Below are 15,549 nucleotides of genomic sequence, written 5' to 3'. Positions count from 1 at the left end.
CTACTCTGTCATAATAAAATCAACTGGAGACTGTGTAGGAGCTGATATATGGGTCTGATAACATTTTATTAAATCGGAATCGAACCACAGTGTTTGTGTCACTTCTTGTTCAGCCTGAATGCTGCTGGAATCAGCTGGAAAACTGTCAGACTTGAGAGCGCACTTTTGTCACCGCCCCCGGCTGCTGCCGCCTGCTCTCGTCTACTTTACAGGCGAGGCGCAGTTCATCTCGAACGAGCCTATTGTACTAAGATATTTCACTGAAACATGTTTCTGAAAACATTTTAAGGGAGAAATAGGCCGTGTAGTTGCTGAATCTGTCTTCATTTCAGCTCAACAAAGGTCAGTTTAGAAGATTTTCGTCAGATTTTGAGAGACTAGTTACGTCACCTCACTCCCCTCGCCATTTCCGGGTGAGTCCCGACTGCCCTGCCGGCGACTGAACTCTTGGCTCGTTGGAGATGAACTGCGCCTCGCCTGTAAAGTAGACGAGAGCAGGCGACAGCAGCCGGGGACGGTGACAAAAATCTGCTCTCAAGTTGGACAGTTTCTAGCCGTTTCCAGCAGCCTTCAGCAGGATTAAATAAGCCAAATTGTTGCTGCTGTTGTTCTGAAAGATATTAAACATTCTGAACTTAGCAGAACCTTTCCTTGTTTGTTTTTTTCTTCATATTTGCAAAGTTAAATGATTTAGCATTTAAATATCCATTATTATAAGCTTCAGTCTCAATTTAAAAAAGCGATTAATCGCGATTAATTACAGCAAATTGTGCAATTAATTAGTTAATTTTTTTTAATCGATTGACAGCCCTATTTATAACTGAATAAATGGGAACTTTGCCCTTCTGGTGGTGCTACAGGAAATGTCAGAAGATCACCAAAGTCGGTAGTATTCATCCTCTGGGGACCATGACTGTCATGGCAATCAATCCAATAGTTATTGAGATATACAGTATCAGTCTGCACCCAAAGTGGTGGACAGACCGGCATTGTCATCCCTAGAGCCATGCCACACAAAAAAAAGAAGCTTTTTTACTTTGAAAAAGGCAAGCCACATTCTGCATGTTCTCTTGACAACGTGCATGCTAAAATGTTAAGTATGAAGCACTAATCAACAATAATCTAACCGCAATACGTGCATGATTTTGGCATCTTTATTAATCAACAGGTAGGCTAAGTACAGAACTAATAGACCATTTTCCTAAAACTTGAATAAGAATGTTGCTGTTCATCTCTGAGGAGCATGGCTCAAAATGAACACCATCCACCAGCCAAATGCTGGCAAAATATGCAAGTGGCTGGTAGATTTGCTTCACTCACCAGCCAAAAAAAACTATTTTAATCTATTGAGTGGCTGGTAAAATTTGAACATTCACTTGCCATTTGGCTGATGGACAAAAAAGTTCATTTTTAACATTGAGGAGGCTGGCTGTGAATGTTTCTTAGCAGCAGAGCCAAGGCTGCTCATTGTCAACAATAAATCCTGCCAGTAGAGAGACAGGATGGACAGGCAGGCAGAAATGCAGACAGACAGAAAGACAGACAGGTGGCTGGGGAGGTCAGTCGCTCCATGACTAGACAGGAGTCAGAGGTTATTACAGACATGTTGATTGGAAGTGACTGACAGGCGAGGAGGGAGATAGGCAGGGCAGCTTTACCGTCCCTCTGTGGAAAATAATACCACAAGACGTTGGTCTGACTGTGATTCAGCACTCTGTCAGTAATGATGACTGATGCTTTAAACAGGCTACTGACTCATCAGTCTTCTTCAGTGTCTCATGACTGGTGTACTCTGCCCCTGATCAGCGCTGATTAGACTAACATGGACGCCATGCTCCTGTGAATCAGTGATTGCCCTACATTTGTTTAACACATTCTCCCTCTAATTAAAGTCAACTGTGACTCTGCATCCCCCCATACACATACACATGCACGTACACATACACACGTACACACACGCACACACTGCATGATATGCCCTATTAATGAAACATGAGCTTCACCTGCCCCACTGAGCCCTCTTCCTCTCCCTCTCACTTTCTTGTTGCTCTTCTCTCTTTCTCCCCAAGAGTTTGCAGCCTGAGGCATCACTCGTGACACACACACACACACACACACACACACACACACACACACACACACACACACAAATATAAATATCAGCGCTTGAACAATTCATGTCATCCTTCTCTCTACACAGCTGACCTTTACTTTAGTCGACAGATAGATGAAGTGAAACTGTGAGCGCCTGGTGATGATGAAGAAGAAGAAAAAGGAGTCCACTGTTTCTCAGAGCCTGAATCTCAGTCTTAAGACTATTTTCTTTATACAATCAATTAAAATGATGATGTATAATTTACATTACATCCATTTCATTCCTACACTTTATAAAGATCTAATTAAATGTGTTTCTTGACCTTGGGTCAGGACGATATGCCAGAACACAATGAATAGTTTGACTATATAGCGTATCACTCTTCTCATCCAACTCTAGGCAAGAAAGAGAATAGGTGTATGTCACAAAATGTCAAACCATTACTTTAAATGGTTGAGCGTTGGGAACTAAAACTAGATTTATCAGCCCTAAAAGTAAAATCTGAGATAATGTCACTGCATTTAGGCCTACTACTTTCAAACTTATTATTTTCTATTTTGCCCTATTTTCCTGTTCTGGCCTTAACTTACACTTCATTTGATCATTGCTGAATTACTTTTGCTACTACGATGACTCAATTTCACCTAAGGGATCAATAAGGTTTATTTCATACGAAACTGCATATGAAGCAGGCTTCTCTCAGACTGCTGGTTTCATGTTATTGTAACCTTTTCCTCCTCTCATGCTACTCAGCTCATGTAAACTAATCATTCAGGATTACATGGCTGGTAATTGAACACACTCTGTGTGCATTTTCCTTTACGATGATAAAAGGGCAGGTTAAAATCAATCAGTGACTCTGCACGTTTTAAACATGGTAGACACTTTGACACACAAACTCTAGCTTATAAAAAAATGAATCTCATCAGGAGAGAGATAGGTTCGCAGCTTTGATAAATGATTATAATGGGCGGAATGTTTGGTCGGTCATTGTAAAATGTTGTAAAACAAGGTAGCTGTCACATTTCCTGATTGCTCCCTTGCAGCATTTATAATTACTGGTGAGGCTTGACTGGAGCACAAGACACTAATCAAAAGCCAGGCTTTGATTGATGAAGCCGCAAACATGGTGAATATTAGGCAGTAAGGGCAACGTTGGATGATGTGATGTCAACAAAAGGAAGTGCAATCAACCATAAATTGTCGTCTCTGTTAATCATGTCTTATCTCAGGCAACACAGATCACTGGCTAAGAAAATCACATCTAATCTGATCAAAATGACTCTGATAGTCTGTCAAGATAAATCATGTCAGTGTCTCATTTTCAGAGACTCTTTTTGCGAGCATGACTGTATTATGCAAATTCTTGTCACAATGAAGTTTTTCTTTACCTGCATCATCAATCCGTTGTCAGCCTGTGGAAATGTGACTCACTGCAATGCACTTTAATCCGGTGCGCAGGACTACCCAAGTACACAACGTAATTTGCACCATACCAGGACACAAAGCAATTTGTTATGCAAAAAAAAGATATATAACCATTGTCACTGTATCTGCCGTGACAGAGAAATACCTTATTGTGCCCTCTTCATGGAGTCTTGTCTGCACAATTTTTCATGAGGACAGGAAGGGAAACAAATTGCAGACGCAGACAAAGGAAGCATGGGAAAAAAGTTAATGTTTTGCCCCAATAGAAGTCAGAGAGAAGACCATGAAGACAAACAGCAGAGAAGCAAAGGATAGCTGAGAGAAAAGATGATAGACAGCCTACTGCTAATGGTAAGTCACTGAAGGACGTTTACAATAAAAGGACGAAAGGACAAAACAAGATCTCCTCTGTGATACCAATAGAAAACAATCTACCCGACAAAGCAGTCAATTAAGAAGTGGTCAAGCTGAGGGAAAAGCTTTTTCTCTGAATTCACAGCTCCCGACATAACGTCAAAGGAGTCTTAAAACAGACACTATCAATCTACAGTTTTTTTTAGATGATTTTCAGCATCCTGGCCACTGCTGTGCCTGCTTCAGTTTCCTAGGAACTGGGACCTCCTGCTTAGCCAGTTTTGAGAACCCATTGAATTTGCATAGGCAAATTTTGCCAGCATAGATAAAGAGCCACTGTGCCACTATGTGTGTGTGTTTTCGGAGTCTCTTTCTGCTGCTTTTGGTTCAATAGCAAATTTGTATCAGTGTCATGGATTTACAACATCATTAACTTTGACTGAAGGCAGGCAACCTATAACAGCGGGAGGCAAAACTGCCCCTTTCAGACTGTTCAAATATTTATGAAGGAATATACAATCATCTAGACGTAAAAGTTTAGTGAGGTAAAAGGCAATGGCATGATTGCATGAGTACACTAATGCATTATATTTGCCCAAAGGTCAGTGTTGACGACTGAGACAAGTACACAGTTCATTTGAAGGACTATAAGGTCATGTTGGTCTCTTGGCAGGTTGGAGCAGATGTCCTTATAGAATAATACAACAGGTAGCCTATGTATCTGGTGTTGATAGTCACCAGGTTCATGTCATTGATCAAATAAAACTGGACCGCAGGTGGCTCATCTGTGTGTAAGTAAAGCTTCAGAGGTTAAACACTGAAATGTCATCCCTAAAGTCCCAATCTATTTCTTTAGCTGTGCTAGCAGCATGGCTCTAGGGATGGTCAGTCCACCACTTTGGTCCAGGCTGAAATATCTCAACAACTATTGGATGGATTGCCATGAAATGGATGATTTGTAATAACTTTAGTGATCCTCTAACATTTATTAGGTCAAAATTCCAATTTACTCTACTTACAATACTTGTAACTGATGGCATCCCCCATCAGCCTCAGCTGTGCTTTGTATTTTGTACTAATAATCAAATGTAAGCATGCTAACACGCTAAAAGATGGTAAACATTGGACACATTGTAGCCTACCTGCTTATCGCATGTTAGCATTGTCATTGTGAGCATGCCCACGCTGTGCCTTTGTGCAGCCACACAGGGCTGCAAGCATGGCTGTAGACTCTTACAGTTTTTTTTTTCCGATTGCTAAACGACAGTGGGCACAACTGGAGTCACGTGCAAAACTCTAACTACAGTCTGCACAGCAGCAGGTCATGTGGACCAAACTCTAGTTCTTTTTCATTGCTTGAACACAGTTTTCAAAACTCTACACACTTATCCCATGACTTTAACCACAACGCGCACAACACACAAAGTGAACATATATGGTATTTATACAGAGAAAGCTCAGAAAGCCTTTTTTTGTATACAAACACCAAAAAAGAATGAAACAATTATACAATGTACCATTTGAGAGAAACATGTAAAAGAGCAGAGATACCAATATGTCCAGGTAAGATGTCTGAGGTTATGTACACAGCTATAAAAAAAATTGAAAAACACAAGATATTTACAATAGTAAAACTGCGTTCTTACTGTTTTTCAGAAAGTAATGGCGGTGAAAGCAATAGAAACACCACATTCATTAGTATTTAGAGATGATGCAGATATCTGCGATGAAGAAAACTTGCCACATGATGCTGGAGCGAGGCAGGATTAGTCATACTATTCTTTGTTACTGTTACGTATTTACGCTTTAGTTTTTTTCCCCAGTAATTCCATAAATTACTAAAAACAAAATACTATATTGAAGAAAACTGCTGATTTTCATTCCTTCTTCTTTACCTTACGTCAAAATTGGTATATTATACAATCTTTTCCTTAAATAAACTATTGAGTAGTGTCAAGTCACTCAAATTGTTCAAACTGTAAAGATGAGAAAGTTTGTAATTTGTGTATTGGTGTTTGATGCTAGTGTTTTTACTCTGTGTGTTCTAAGTGACAGTGTATGTTATCTCAGTGAGGCTTGTGCATAGTGTTTGGCTGCACTGAGCCTGTTTTGACACGTGTTAAGACTTGTGTTGCTTAGAATTGTGTTGTGTGGTTTGAGTTTTGTACGTGACTCCAGTTGTGCCCACTGTCGTTTAGCAATCGAAAAAAACTCTAATTCTTCTTTGGAGCGATGGCTTCAAAAGCAACAGAACCAACATTTCAAAACACAAGTTGTTCATTATTCTTCATGTTCATTTATCTTGATTTTGAACCCATGTTCTACCATTAGTCCTGGCTCAAACTTTCTGTCAGCTCAGGTTCAGGTGAATGAAAGCTTCATGATTTGTTTTCTTGTGGCAGTGGTCTTGCTAACATCCAGACTCATTAAACAAGGTTTCAACATTAACACCTGTATAGAAGCCTCCCTATTTTAAGCGTATTTTGTTAATCCTGTCAGTTGAGCAGGCATGTAGTGGTGTTCCAGCTCCGAAAAGCTCTCTTCAAACAGGGCCATGGGAAAAGGGAGGGGAGAAGAGGTTTTGGGTCATCTATTCTGGAGGAGCCAGGCTAAATCAGGCCACGACGACTGTATACGGTTAACCTACTTTGATTCATCTCCTTGTTTCGGGATTTTCTCAAGCAAGCTTTTCTCCTTCGGTGACTGCCTGATTTTTTCTCCTGTATGTTCAGTGAATAAGAATGGAAAAGAGAAATGTGGGTTACTACTCAAATTGGAAAATTATCCCGTGTGGAATAAAGGATAAGACTGTATTAAAAAAAATGTGAAAAACCAGGAACATCAACACCACAAACTACCTCCAAATTATTTCAGAAATAGTTGTATTAGTAACTTAAAGCTTCAGAGAAGTATTTATTATAGCGCTACTACAACCATCTATATTGTTTCCTGGCAGATCTGTAAAAGTATTACAGAGATAGAGCTCCAATGTCATGATTTATTCCTTTAGTGGTAAAAGCAAAAAGTGATGTTATTTACAGGACATTAGTTGCATCATTTTGTTGCTTGTGGAGCCACTCAGTGAGTACTTGTTCATGTAGGTCGAGGCAATTTTTATCTAAGCTGTCATCACTGGGATAAAAATGGTTCACAACAGAATCAAAGTGATTCTGAAGTGTTTTATTTGTGCAATTTTGCTCGAGTGGGCAAACAAACAGGGAAAGGTATACCACCTGCTATTAAAGCTGCAAAGATAAGATTTAGGTTAATAGATTTCAATGTTTTTTTTCCAGCCTGTTTCCAAGTGTGGATGAAGCAGAGAAGTGTCCCATCTCCACAGATACACTAATACACTAAATAATGTCAAAATTAAATAATTTCTCTTTTACTGCTTTTTGAAGCCACTGGCAGAATAAGGTTAAGCGTGACCATTTGCATAAAGTCCATACAACCTGATTATTGAGGCTTTTCCTTTATTTTAGACACTAATTATACATTCTGTAGATAAACTGCAAACATCAGCAGCCAAAATCCATTGCAGCTTTGGTATCACAGATGTCCACTATTGATTTGCATTAACCTTTTCAGCCCTGTCAAACTTTAGTTACAGTCTTTAGCACAGTCTATAACACAGAAGCCAACGAAACAGCTCCCATTTGATTAGAAACGTGAGGACTTTTTCCACATACATGAGACTGGTATACAGTACAGGCCAAAAGTTTGGACACACCTTCTCATTCAAATGTGTTTCCTTTTATTTTGATGACTATTTACATTGTAGATTCTCACTGAAGGCATCAAAACTATAAATGAACACATATGGAATTATGTACTTAACAAAAAAGTGTGAAATAACTAAAAACATGTCTTATATTTTAGATTCTTCAAAGTAGCCACCCTTTGCTTTTTTATTAATAAGGGGAAAAAATCCACTAATTGACCCTGACAAAGCACACCTGTGAAGTGAAAACCATTTCAGGTGACTACCTCATGAAGCTCATTGAGAGAACACCAAGGGTTTGCAGAGTTATCAAAAAAAGCAAAGGGTGGCTACTTTGAAGAATCTAAAATATAAGACAATTTTTTCAGTTATTTCAAACTTTTTTGTTAAGTACATAATTCCATATGTGTTCATTCATAGTTTTGATGCCTTCAGTGAGAATCTACGATGTAAATAGTCATGAAAATAAAGAAACACATTGAATGAGAAGGTGTGTCCAAACATTTGGCCTGTACTGTAAGTCGAAATCAATGTATGGAGTATGATAAAAAAAAATAGTGATTACAAACATGTATAATAAAGTGAATTGTTTTGTCACTGGATAAAATGTGTATCTCATATCTCAAGGACATAAAAACTTAATTTTCCCTAACTGATTGACTTGCTGTTTCCGTAGGGCCACAACTACTCTCTCTCTCTCTGTGCCATTATAGGGCACGTATAAATAAAACTTTTTTTAAATCCATCAATCACCTATTAAATCAGGGCTATTCAGGCAATCATAAATGTGGAATTTCCAATGCTGTGATGGTATTGTTGTACATTTTCTTTTTGTGCTGCTCTCTGATGCACATGTTGCAAAAATCAAACTTGACATGTTACAACAAAGGTCATGCTCACACAGCAGATAATACATACGCCAATTCATAAGATCAGTCTGCCTTTCCAGAGAGTCAGAGAGTGATGGTGAGGTTTGTGGTTAAACATATGTGACTCAGTTTGATAGTGTTGCTAGTACGAGTCCAGTGCTCCGCCCCTGTGACACCAGGCAGCGTAATCACTCTTAATGTAGTCTATATACTTCGCATTCCACTTCCGAGATTGCTTCGGTGCTGCAGGAAATTCTGCCGGATGCATGTATTTTCCATTTCCTTCCGCTTTCTTTGTGTTGGAATTTTTAAATTTGGTGGATTTATGAGGACTATTGTTGACTGCTCCACAGAACTCTGCATGGTAAATTGAGACAGCTAGCTAGACTATCTGTCCAATCTGAGTTTTCTCTCACAAGACTATTTTGCAGCAGCTCTGTGCGGAGTTTAGCACCGGCCATGACGATTGTGATTGATTTAAAGAAGTGCCATTAAACCAGAGCACATTTTCCTTCCATCCCTGAATGCTATGTGGAGTAGCCAGACCCTCCTTCAGCGCGCTTTGGAGGAGGGTCTGGCAAAGCGAGACTACTCTTATGGGACTTCATGGCACCAGTGGAACATCTCACTCGAGTACTTTTCACACCTGCAAACACAGTGCCTTGTTTTCTAAAATCCCCGCTGACAAGACAAGGAACACAACAAACATTTGAGAACTGTGTTGCATCACCATGGAAACAAATCCATCCTTTCAAATTCTTGCTCAGCTGAGAAGTGTTGACTTTGAAAGCCTTGCTACACATCACATCCAAAGCAATGCCACAATCTTAAGAGGCACTTTGTGTCTGATTGACGCTTTTATCTGCACTTTTGACATTTCACAAAAGGCAATATACAATAACTACAGCCCAAGCCAACATAAGGGATGTGAGACACTGCTAGCTGTTGAGGCATGTGTTTCTGTTGAGTAAAGCTGTGCGCAGATCCTTCAGTTCAACAGAACTTGCAGGTCAGCTGTTGTAGGATAGGTTAATGTATGGTACCTAAAGAGGCAGAGCAGCAGCTAGTGAAGGAAGGAAGGTCGCCTGAGGCTGCGAAGCCAAGAGAATGACCTTTGGAAGACCAAAGAAAAGCACTGCAGTGAAGACACTGTCCGAACTCAAACTGACAGGCTGTTGCAGAGCTTAGCTAAAGCTTTGAAATGGACTCTGCCTTGCTCCACTGGAACAGAAACTACATTAATTGTTAAACACAAAATGGTTAAAAAAAATCCGTTAATGCTACTTAACGCTGTGGAGAGGTCTGGCAATGAGAAACTAAAGTAGTATTTAATGGCTAACGCTGCTAGCTTAAAACATGGGTAACGTTATATGGCTGAATAGTTCGGTGATATGTCGAAGTCTGTCCCCCCCGGTTTTCCTCCTGTTAAAATGCAAAGCGACCCCTCCGTAGTTGGTTAAGGCTTGGACCAGTGACTGTACAACTAAAGATCGACAGGAGGAAAAAAATAGTTTGATACACTGGTAAACTGGGTTAGCCCTATGATCCCACATTTAAGATTTTTCTTAAAATTAGGCCCCATGTTCCCACAGCCCTATGTTGTCCCATACACTGCCAACCAACTAAACACAAACCCACTATTATAGGTGGAAACTATAGAAAAGAAAAAAGAAAAAAGTGGTAAGTGGTAATTTTACTCAAATTACACAGTACCACCATTCCCTTTAGTGTAAACTGCAACAGCTTAAGCAGTTGAACAGATTTAACAGCTGATATATCTTTATGTTCAAAGTCTCATCCAACCCCAACAGTGACTTGCTTTCTGTGACTCAGCCCTTACTCATGTATAACTTCTTTTCTTCATACTTAATGAGCTCCCAACATGTTCTGCAAATGTCCACCAATATGTGAAGCCAGTGAGCACAAAACATGGATGCTTAAGGAGGCCAGTTGTGTGCCAACAATGAAATGAGACTGAACAAGCAAGTAGTCCTGGAGATGATACCTCTCCAGAAGCTGCTATTGATGGGCAAAAACATGAAACAGCATTCAAGCCACTTTGATCAAAATGTAACTAATTTTATTGGGTCAGCAAATTTCATGTTAGAAAATAAACATTCCAAATAAGATTTGTTGTCTTGAACTAGAATTCAATGTTTGCAATTCAAAAGCTTGACATCCTAATCAATGTGTCGAGTGACATTCATTTAATTACTTACTTTGAAATTAAAATATTTAATGTTTGTCATCTACATTAAAAAAAACAAAAAGACCCAATTTCTCAAAAATGTAAGAAAAACAGTACAGCTTAAAAGCCTGCACAGATTTCAGGAAGTTCAAACTTAACAGTCAAAATGTGCCGCTAGTCTGGATTGATTTTTATTTAACCTTTTAGTGGTACGACCTCAGGCTTCTCCAAAGGGCGAGGCTGTTTCATACTAAACAGATTGCGCAGGTTGACTTCTGGGTCAACATAATGAGGGATCTTGCGTTCATTGAAGAGGCCTGCAAGGTTGGTTTCCACTTTGGCACGTCGGGAGATCCGCATTCGCAGGGCAAAGAGGCCACGCAAGTTTTCCTCCACAAGGGGCAGATGGTGTCCATCCAAACGCTTCTGCCAGGACTTCTTAGGCCGCTGACGTTTCTAAATAAATGGAATAATGTCAGTTTTTGCAGTTTGACACCAACTATATTGTTTGAAAAAACTTTGTAGAGATTTTATTTGCTTGAGCACAAAATCAGGTAAAGCCCTGACACTCTAGCTTCAATTGGCCAGAAGCACAGAGGAGTTTTGATTTCAACAAGTTGAAAAGAAATCCAAAATCAATTCCCGTGGCCAGATAGCTTTAGAGCTCAGCTCACTGCTGTATGGGGCTTTAGTCCACATATGTACTGTTGGATACTGACGTCAGACTTACCTTCAGAGTGGTGGCACTTGGGTCGTGGCGAAGCAGGTGTCTCATCATACTCTCCTGTGTAATAGAACCAAGCCATAATGTAATCCAACATTGGTTGAAACTTTTGTTCAACACAAAATGGCAGTAAAATGTGCAGAAATCCTGTCACTCTGTTAACACTAAATTAGATTTATGATTGGATTTGGCATTTTCAGAAATTACATTTCCTTGGCTGAACAGTGTCAGATTTGGAATATTAATGCTGTTCATTAAATGACAGTTGTGCATCATGCAAATTACTCAAGGTAATTTAAGATCTCCTTAGTCTTTGAATGCAAAAATACCTGATATATCTACTCACAATAGGATACATGTTACTTACCCGCATAGCAAACATGCGCGGGCAGTCAGGGAAGGAGCATCTGTATTTGAGGAGCTCGAGGTGCACCTTGCGGATGTGGTGTTGCAGGTTAAAGGTCGTAGAGAAGTAGGCCTGGCAGTTGTCCCTGGGACAAACCAGCACGGGCTTATGGGAAGCATGGATGCGTTTGTGCCGCCGCAGAGCATCTGCTTTCTTAAACACCTTCTTACACACTTGGCATGTGAATGTGGCTGCAACACATTATCAAAATGTAAAAAACAGAAGCAAAACATTTAGGATAGATTTCAGTACATTTGTACTATAACTTCAACATATTTACCTGGATGTTTGGCCATGTGCTTCTGAAGTTTCCCCCAGGTGTGTTCTAACACCTGGCAGTCGGCATGAGGGCAGCGGTAACCTGCATGGACCAAACCAGGCCAGTGAGTTTCAGGAAATCAAAGGCTCATCACCAGTTGGCTCCCTTGTGGGCCCCTTGATCAACCATATACCATACATGTCATGCCCAGAAAGAACTTCGAAGCACAAAAGGTCACATGCAAATGCAGGGACGGAAGACCAATGAACTGTCATTAAGATTTAAATAGACCAACCTGTGTGCTTCTTCTCATGGGCTTTGCGGGCGATATGGGAGTCGAATGTGGCAGCGCATCCATCCTTCGAACACCTAAGCACCCCGACAGGGACAGGCAGAGGTAATACAATTAACCAAGTCAACTGGGGCCACACCCACACACCCTTTAACCACTCCTTTATCTCTGCCAGAGCCTGTACTCAGGCATCAAAGATCTGATTAATTAAAATGGCAAGTGCATTATCTTTGACAGGCTCATTTCATTAACTCACAGGACAAAACTACAGAGTGATCTTACACCACACACTTTTACACTACAGCTAAATCTATGCCATCTTCTGAGATGTGATTTACTACAGACATACTTGGACTTAATAGGCACGTCATGCTCCTTTAAGTGCAGTTTAAACACTCTGCGTTTTTTGAAGGTCAAGGAGCAGTTTGGCTGGTTGCACTGTGGAGGCGAAAAAAAAAAAAAAAAATCACATTTTAAAAGACTTGACTGGCTATTCAACATCAAGAGTGGGGACTTTTAGAGGATGCGGTTATAATGTGGCCTTTTGGCGCCATCTCGTGGATACGTGTCTACTAAGACAAACCTTGAAATACTTGTTTTTGTCTCCGTGGGCGTACAGCACATGTCTTTTCAGCTTGCCTGCGTGGAAAAAACTTTGCGTGCAGCCCGCGAATTTGCATCTGCAGAAAGCACAGTTAAAGTGAGGTTGTAGGCCTAATTGTGAGGAGCATCAGGAGCCTACAAATGGGACTTCTTGTGACTTACTGAAATTGCTTCACTCCTCTGTGTTGAAGCATGTGGCGGCTCAGGTGAGATTTTCTCGAGAAACGACGACTACAGCCGGCAATTGTGCAGAGACACGGGCGCTGTGGGCATTTGGTAATAGTTAAGACAGTTAACCTACAACTTCAAGTAGCATATATTAACTTTTTTTTTTTAAATAGTAACATGGTGTAGTAAAATAGCGTCTTTATTTAAAATATTTTGAAAATGTATGCAGTAGGCTATAGGCTCTCTTTTTCTCACCGCTCCGGTGTGCACCGTCTCGTGCTCTTTCAGTCTCCACTGTCGTGTGAAAGTTGCTCCACAGTCAGCGTGGGCGCAGTTGAACAGCCGCGGACCGCCAACCGGTTTCTCATTGGGCACACCATTCATTTTCCTTGTTATCTTCTGAACACTTGTCCGAAGAAAAAATGTTTGGGAAAGGCCGCCAGTCTCTTTGCCTGTCTTATAGCCTATTGAAATAACCTAATTTCTTAATTAGCAACGTCGGCTCACCCGCAGTGTTCACTGATTCAACGCTTTGCAACTCTCAAAAAATAAAGCTGAAACTAATTAACCTAATTGCACTGCTAAGCTCAGCTGTGCAAACAAACGTGAAACGAGGGCAAGCCAACACATGCCTACCAACTACTCAGAGCCAGACACTGTTACCTGGAAGTGTTACATGATGAGCTGTAAAGTAGCCTAGGGTAGGCCTAGTTTACAGGAGACATGATGAAGAGAAGAAAAATTAACAGTAATGTGTTTAATAGCCTGATTGATGATACTGTGTATGGGCGTCAGTCTACTATAGAGCCTGTAAACTATAACAAATTACTACATGACTTATTTTCCATAAAATCTTAAATATTTCCACTAAATTTCTCATAATAGAGCAGTGACTGATACAATGCTGTTAACTGGCCAGTATATGACAAATGACATGATGAAGAGAAAAAAAATCACAGCATGATATACAAAACATAAAAAAAAAACAATTGATGATAGCAATACATATGAGTCAACATAGAAATATCACTTCCAGCTAACATGTCATAATAGTAGCCTAAGTGTGATACAGCTATTCACACAGTAGAGGGCAGGGTGCCTGTGCATTTGGTTGACTGTACACTTTTCACATTTGCTTTATAATATATCTCACTCTGCAGCAAATATAGCCTGTTGAGCCAGACACATAGTCTATCTGATATTTCAAATATAGTAGGGAAATGGCCTTGTGTCTTTCTCATGTGAAGTCAAAGATGGTACAGATGTCAAACCTCTGTTACCAAAGACTTTGTCTGAGGAACAGACATCTAAGAAAACTTTTTGGCAATATCTGCTGTAAATGGAGACAGTTAGTTGATTCAAGTAGTCATTCTTATACATTCCTATCTTTTAGCCCTCTTCAGGGTTCCCTTAAATTCCTTAGACCCCACAGGAACTACTCATACTAATGTCCAAGTGAAACACAGCCAGCATATACTCTGCTGCCCTTCCTCTGCGCAGTTTTTGTTACTCAGCTGTACTACTGCTGAATACTTAACTGTACACCAGTATACTGTGGGATAAGATGTTTTTTACATTATTATTCATGAAAATCATAAAAGCCATAGTAGTGATGTTGATGGTGATGTTGTTTGAATTCAGATTAACAGTAGGCCAGTCTGAACTGAATTGGTGTCTGTTTTGAGTTTGATATCTAAAATTTCTATGCAGCCTTCCTATTTTTGGGGAGGAGGGACAGGATGAGCACATATTTGACCCTTTGATGCCACACTCTTCCTGCTGCTCTCCCCCTATGTTTTCCCCACTATCTCTTGATACCTGTTAGTCTCAAAGGGGAGTAGATTAAATATCCAGAGGGGGCTGTCAGTGTACAATGTGCCTCCATTAACGGGATGTGTTGCGGGATGGCTGCTCAGCTGGAAAACTTAAACTGGAAGGAAGGAAGCAAACCCTGCAGGTCACAGGGCTGAGACAGCAACACATAGAGCACTGTCTGCAGGTCTCCACTTACAAGGTTTGATTGATCTATGGTTCCTAATAAGAAGTCAATTGCTTGTGTACTGGTACACTGTCTTTTGGACATTTACAGTTAAATTCATAAATCACACAGGACCTGTCATGTTTACCTAAATCACTACTAAACGTGTTGCCAGTGTAGATCTGCACAGTAATATGTTGATATTGATCATGTTTTGGAGTGTTACTAACTTTCTTATAGGGATATTTACAGTATTTTTTATGATGATTGGCTGGTCATTTTGGTGAATACCAGTGTACCGATATTGCATGCTTCAAATGAAGATGCCTGGAAAAAACTGCTTTATCTGTCTAGAATCTGTTCTGCTTAATTTGCACTAGGCTACACTGCCTATTTTTGAATTCACTTAAAGAGAAGAGCACTTTACTTTAATAGATATTCTAAAGACAACATTTTTGTTGCAT

The 15,549-nt window shown here is 40.1% G+C and overlaps 1 protein-coding gene across 2 annotated transcripts; it reads right to left on the bottom strand.

Moving 5' to 3' along the window:
* Nucleotides 1-10,824: 10,824 nt before the first annotated feature.
* 42sp43 (P43 5S RNA-binding protein) lies at nt 10,825-13,661 on the bottom strand. 2 transcript variants are annotated; one of them, XM_028599715.1, is made up of 9 exons: nt 13,363-13,656; nt 13,102-13,202; nt 12,920-13,016; nt 12,686-12,774; nt 12,340-12,413; nt 12,066-12,146; nt 11,747-11,976; nt 11,386-11,439; nt 10,825-11,111 (listed from the first exon to the last, which is right to left on the bottom strand). In XM_028599715.1, the coding sequence occupies exons 1-9, from the start codon at nt 13,489-13,491 to the stop codon at nt 10,851-10,853; spliced, it is 1,116 nt and encodes a 371-aa protein (XP_028455516.1). In that variant the 5' UTR covers nt 13,492-13,656; the 3' UTR covers nt 10,825-10,850. The 2 variants fall into 2 exon arrangements, with proteins under 2 accessions (XP_028455516.1, XP_028455518.1); XM_028599717.1 differs by lacking the exons at nt 12,686-12,774; nt 12,920-13,016 and having other exon boundaries at nt 13,363-13,661.
* Nucleotides 13,662-15,549: the final 1,888 nt, after the last annotated feature.

Source organism: Perca flavescens, chromosome 15 (genome assembly GCF_004354835.1).
Source record: "Perca flavescens isolate YP-PL-M2 chromosome 15, PFLA_1.0, whole genome shotgun sequence".
NCBI lineage: Eukaryota > Metazoa > Chordata > Actinopteri > Perciformes > Percidae > Perca > Perca flavescens.
The sequence above is the reverse complement of the archived record's forward strand: the minus strand, read 5'-3'. Positions and strand labels throughout refer to the sequence as shown.

Excerpts from the sequence above, each read along its gene's own strand:
- 42sp43 (XM_028599715.1), bottom strand. The coding sequence starts at position 13,491 with ATGAATGGTGTGCCCAATGAGAAACCGGTTGGCGGTCCGCGGCTGTTC. Across the intron at positions 13,017-13,101 it reads AGAGGAGTGAAGCAATTTCA|ATGCAAATTCGCGGGCTGCA; the intron begins GTAAGTCACAAG and ends TGCTTTCTGCAG. Across the intron at positions 12,414-12,685 it reads GACGTGCCTATTAAGTCCAA|GTGTTCGAAGGATGGATGCG; the intron begins GTATGTCTGTAG and ends CGGGGTGCTTAG.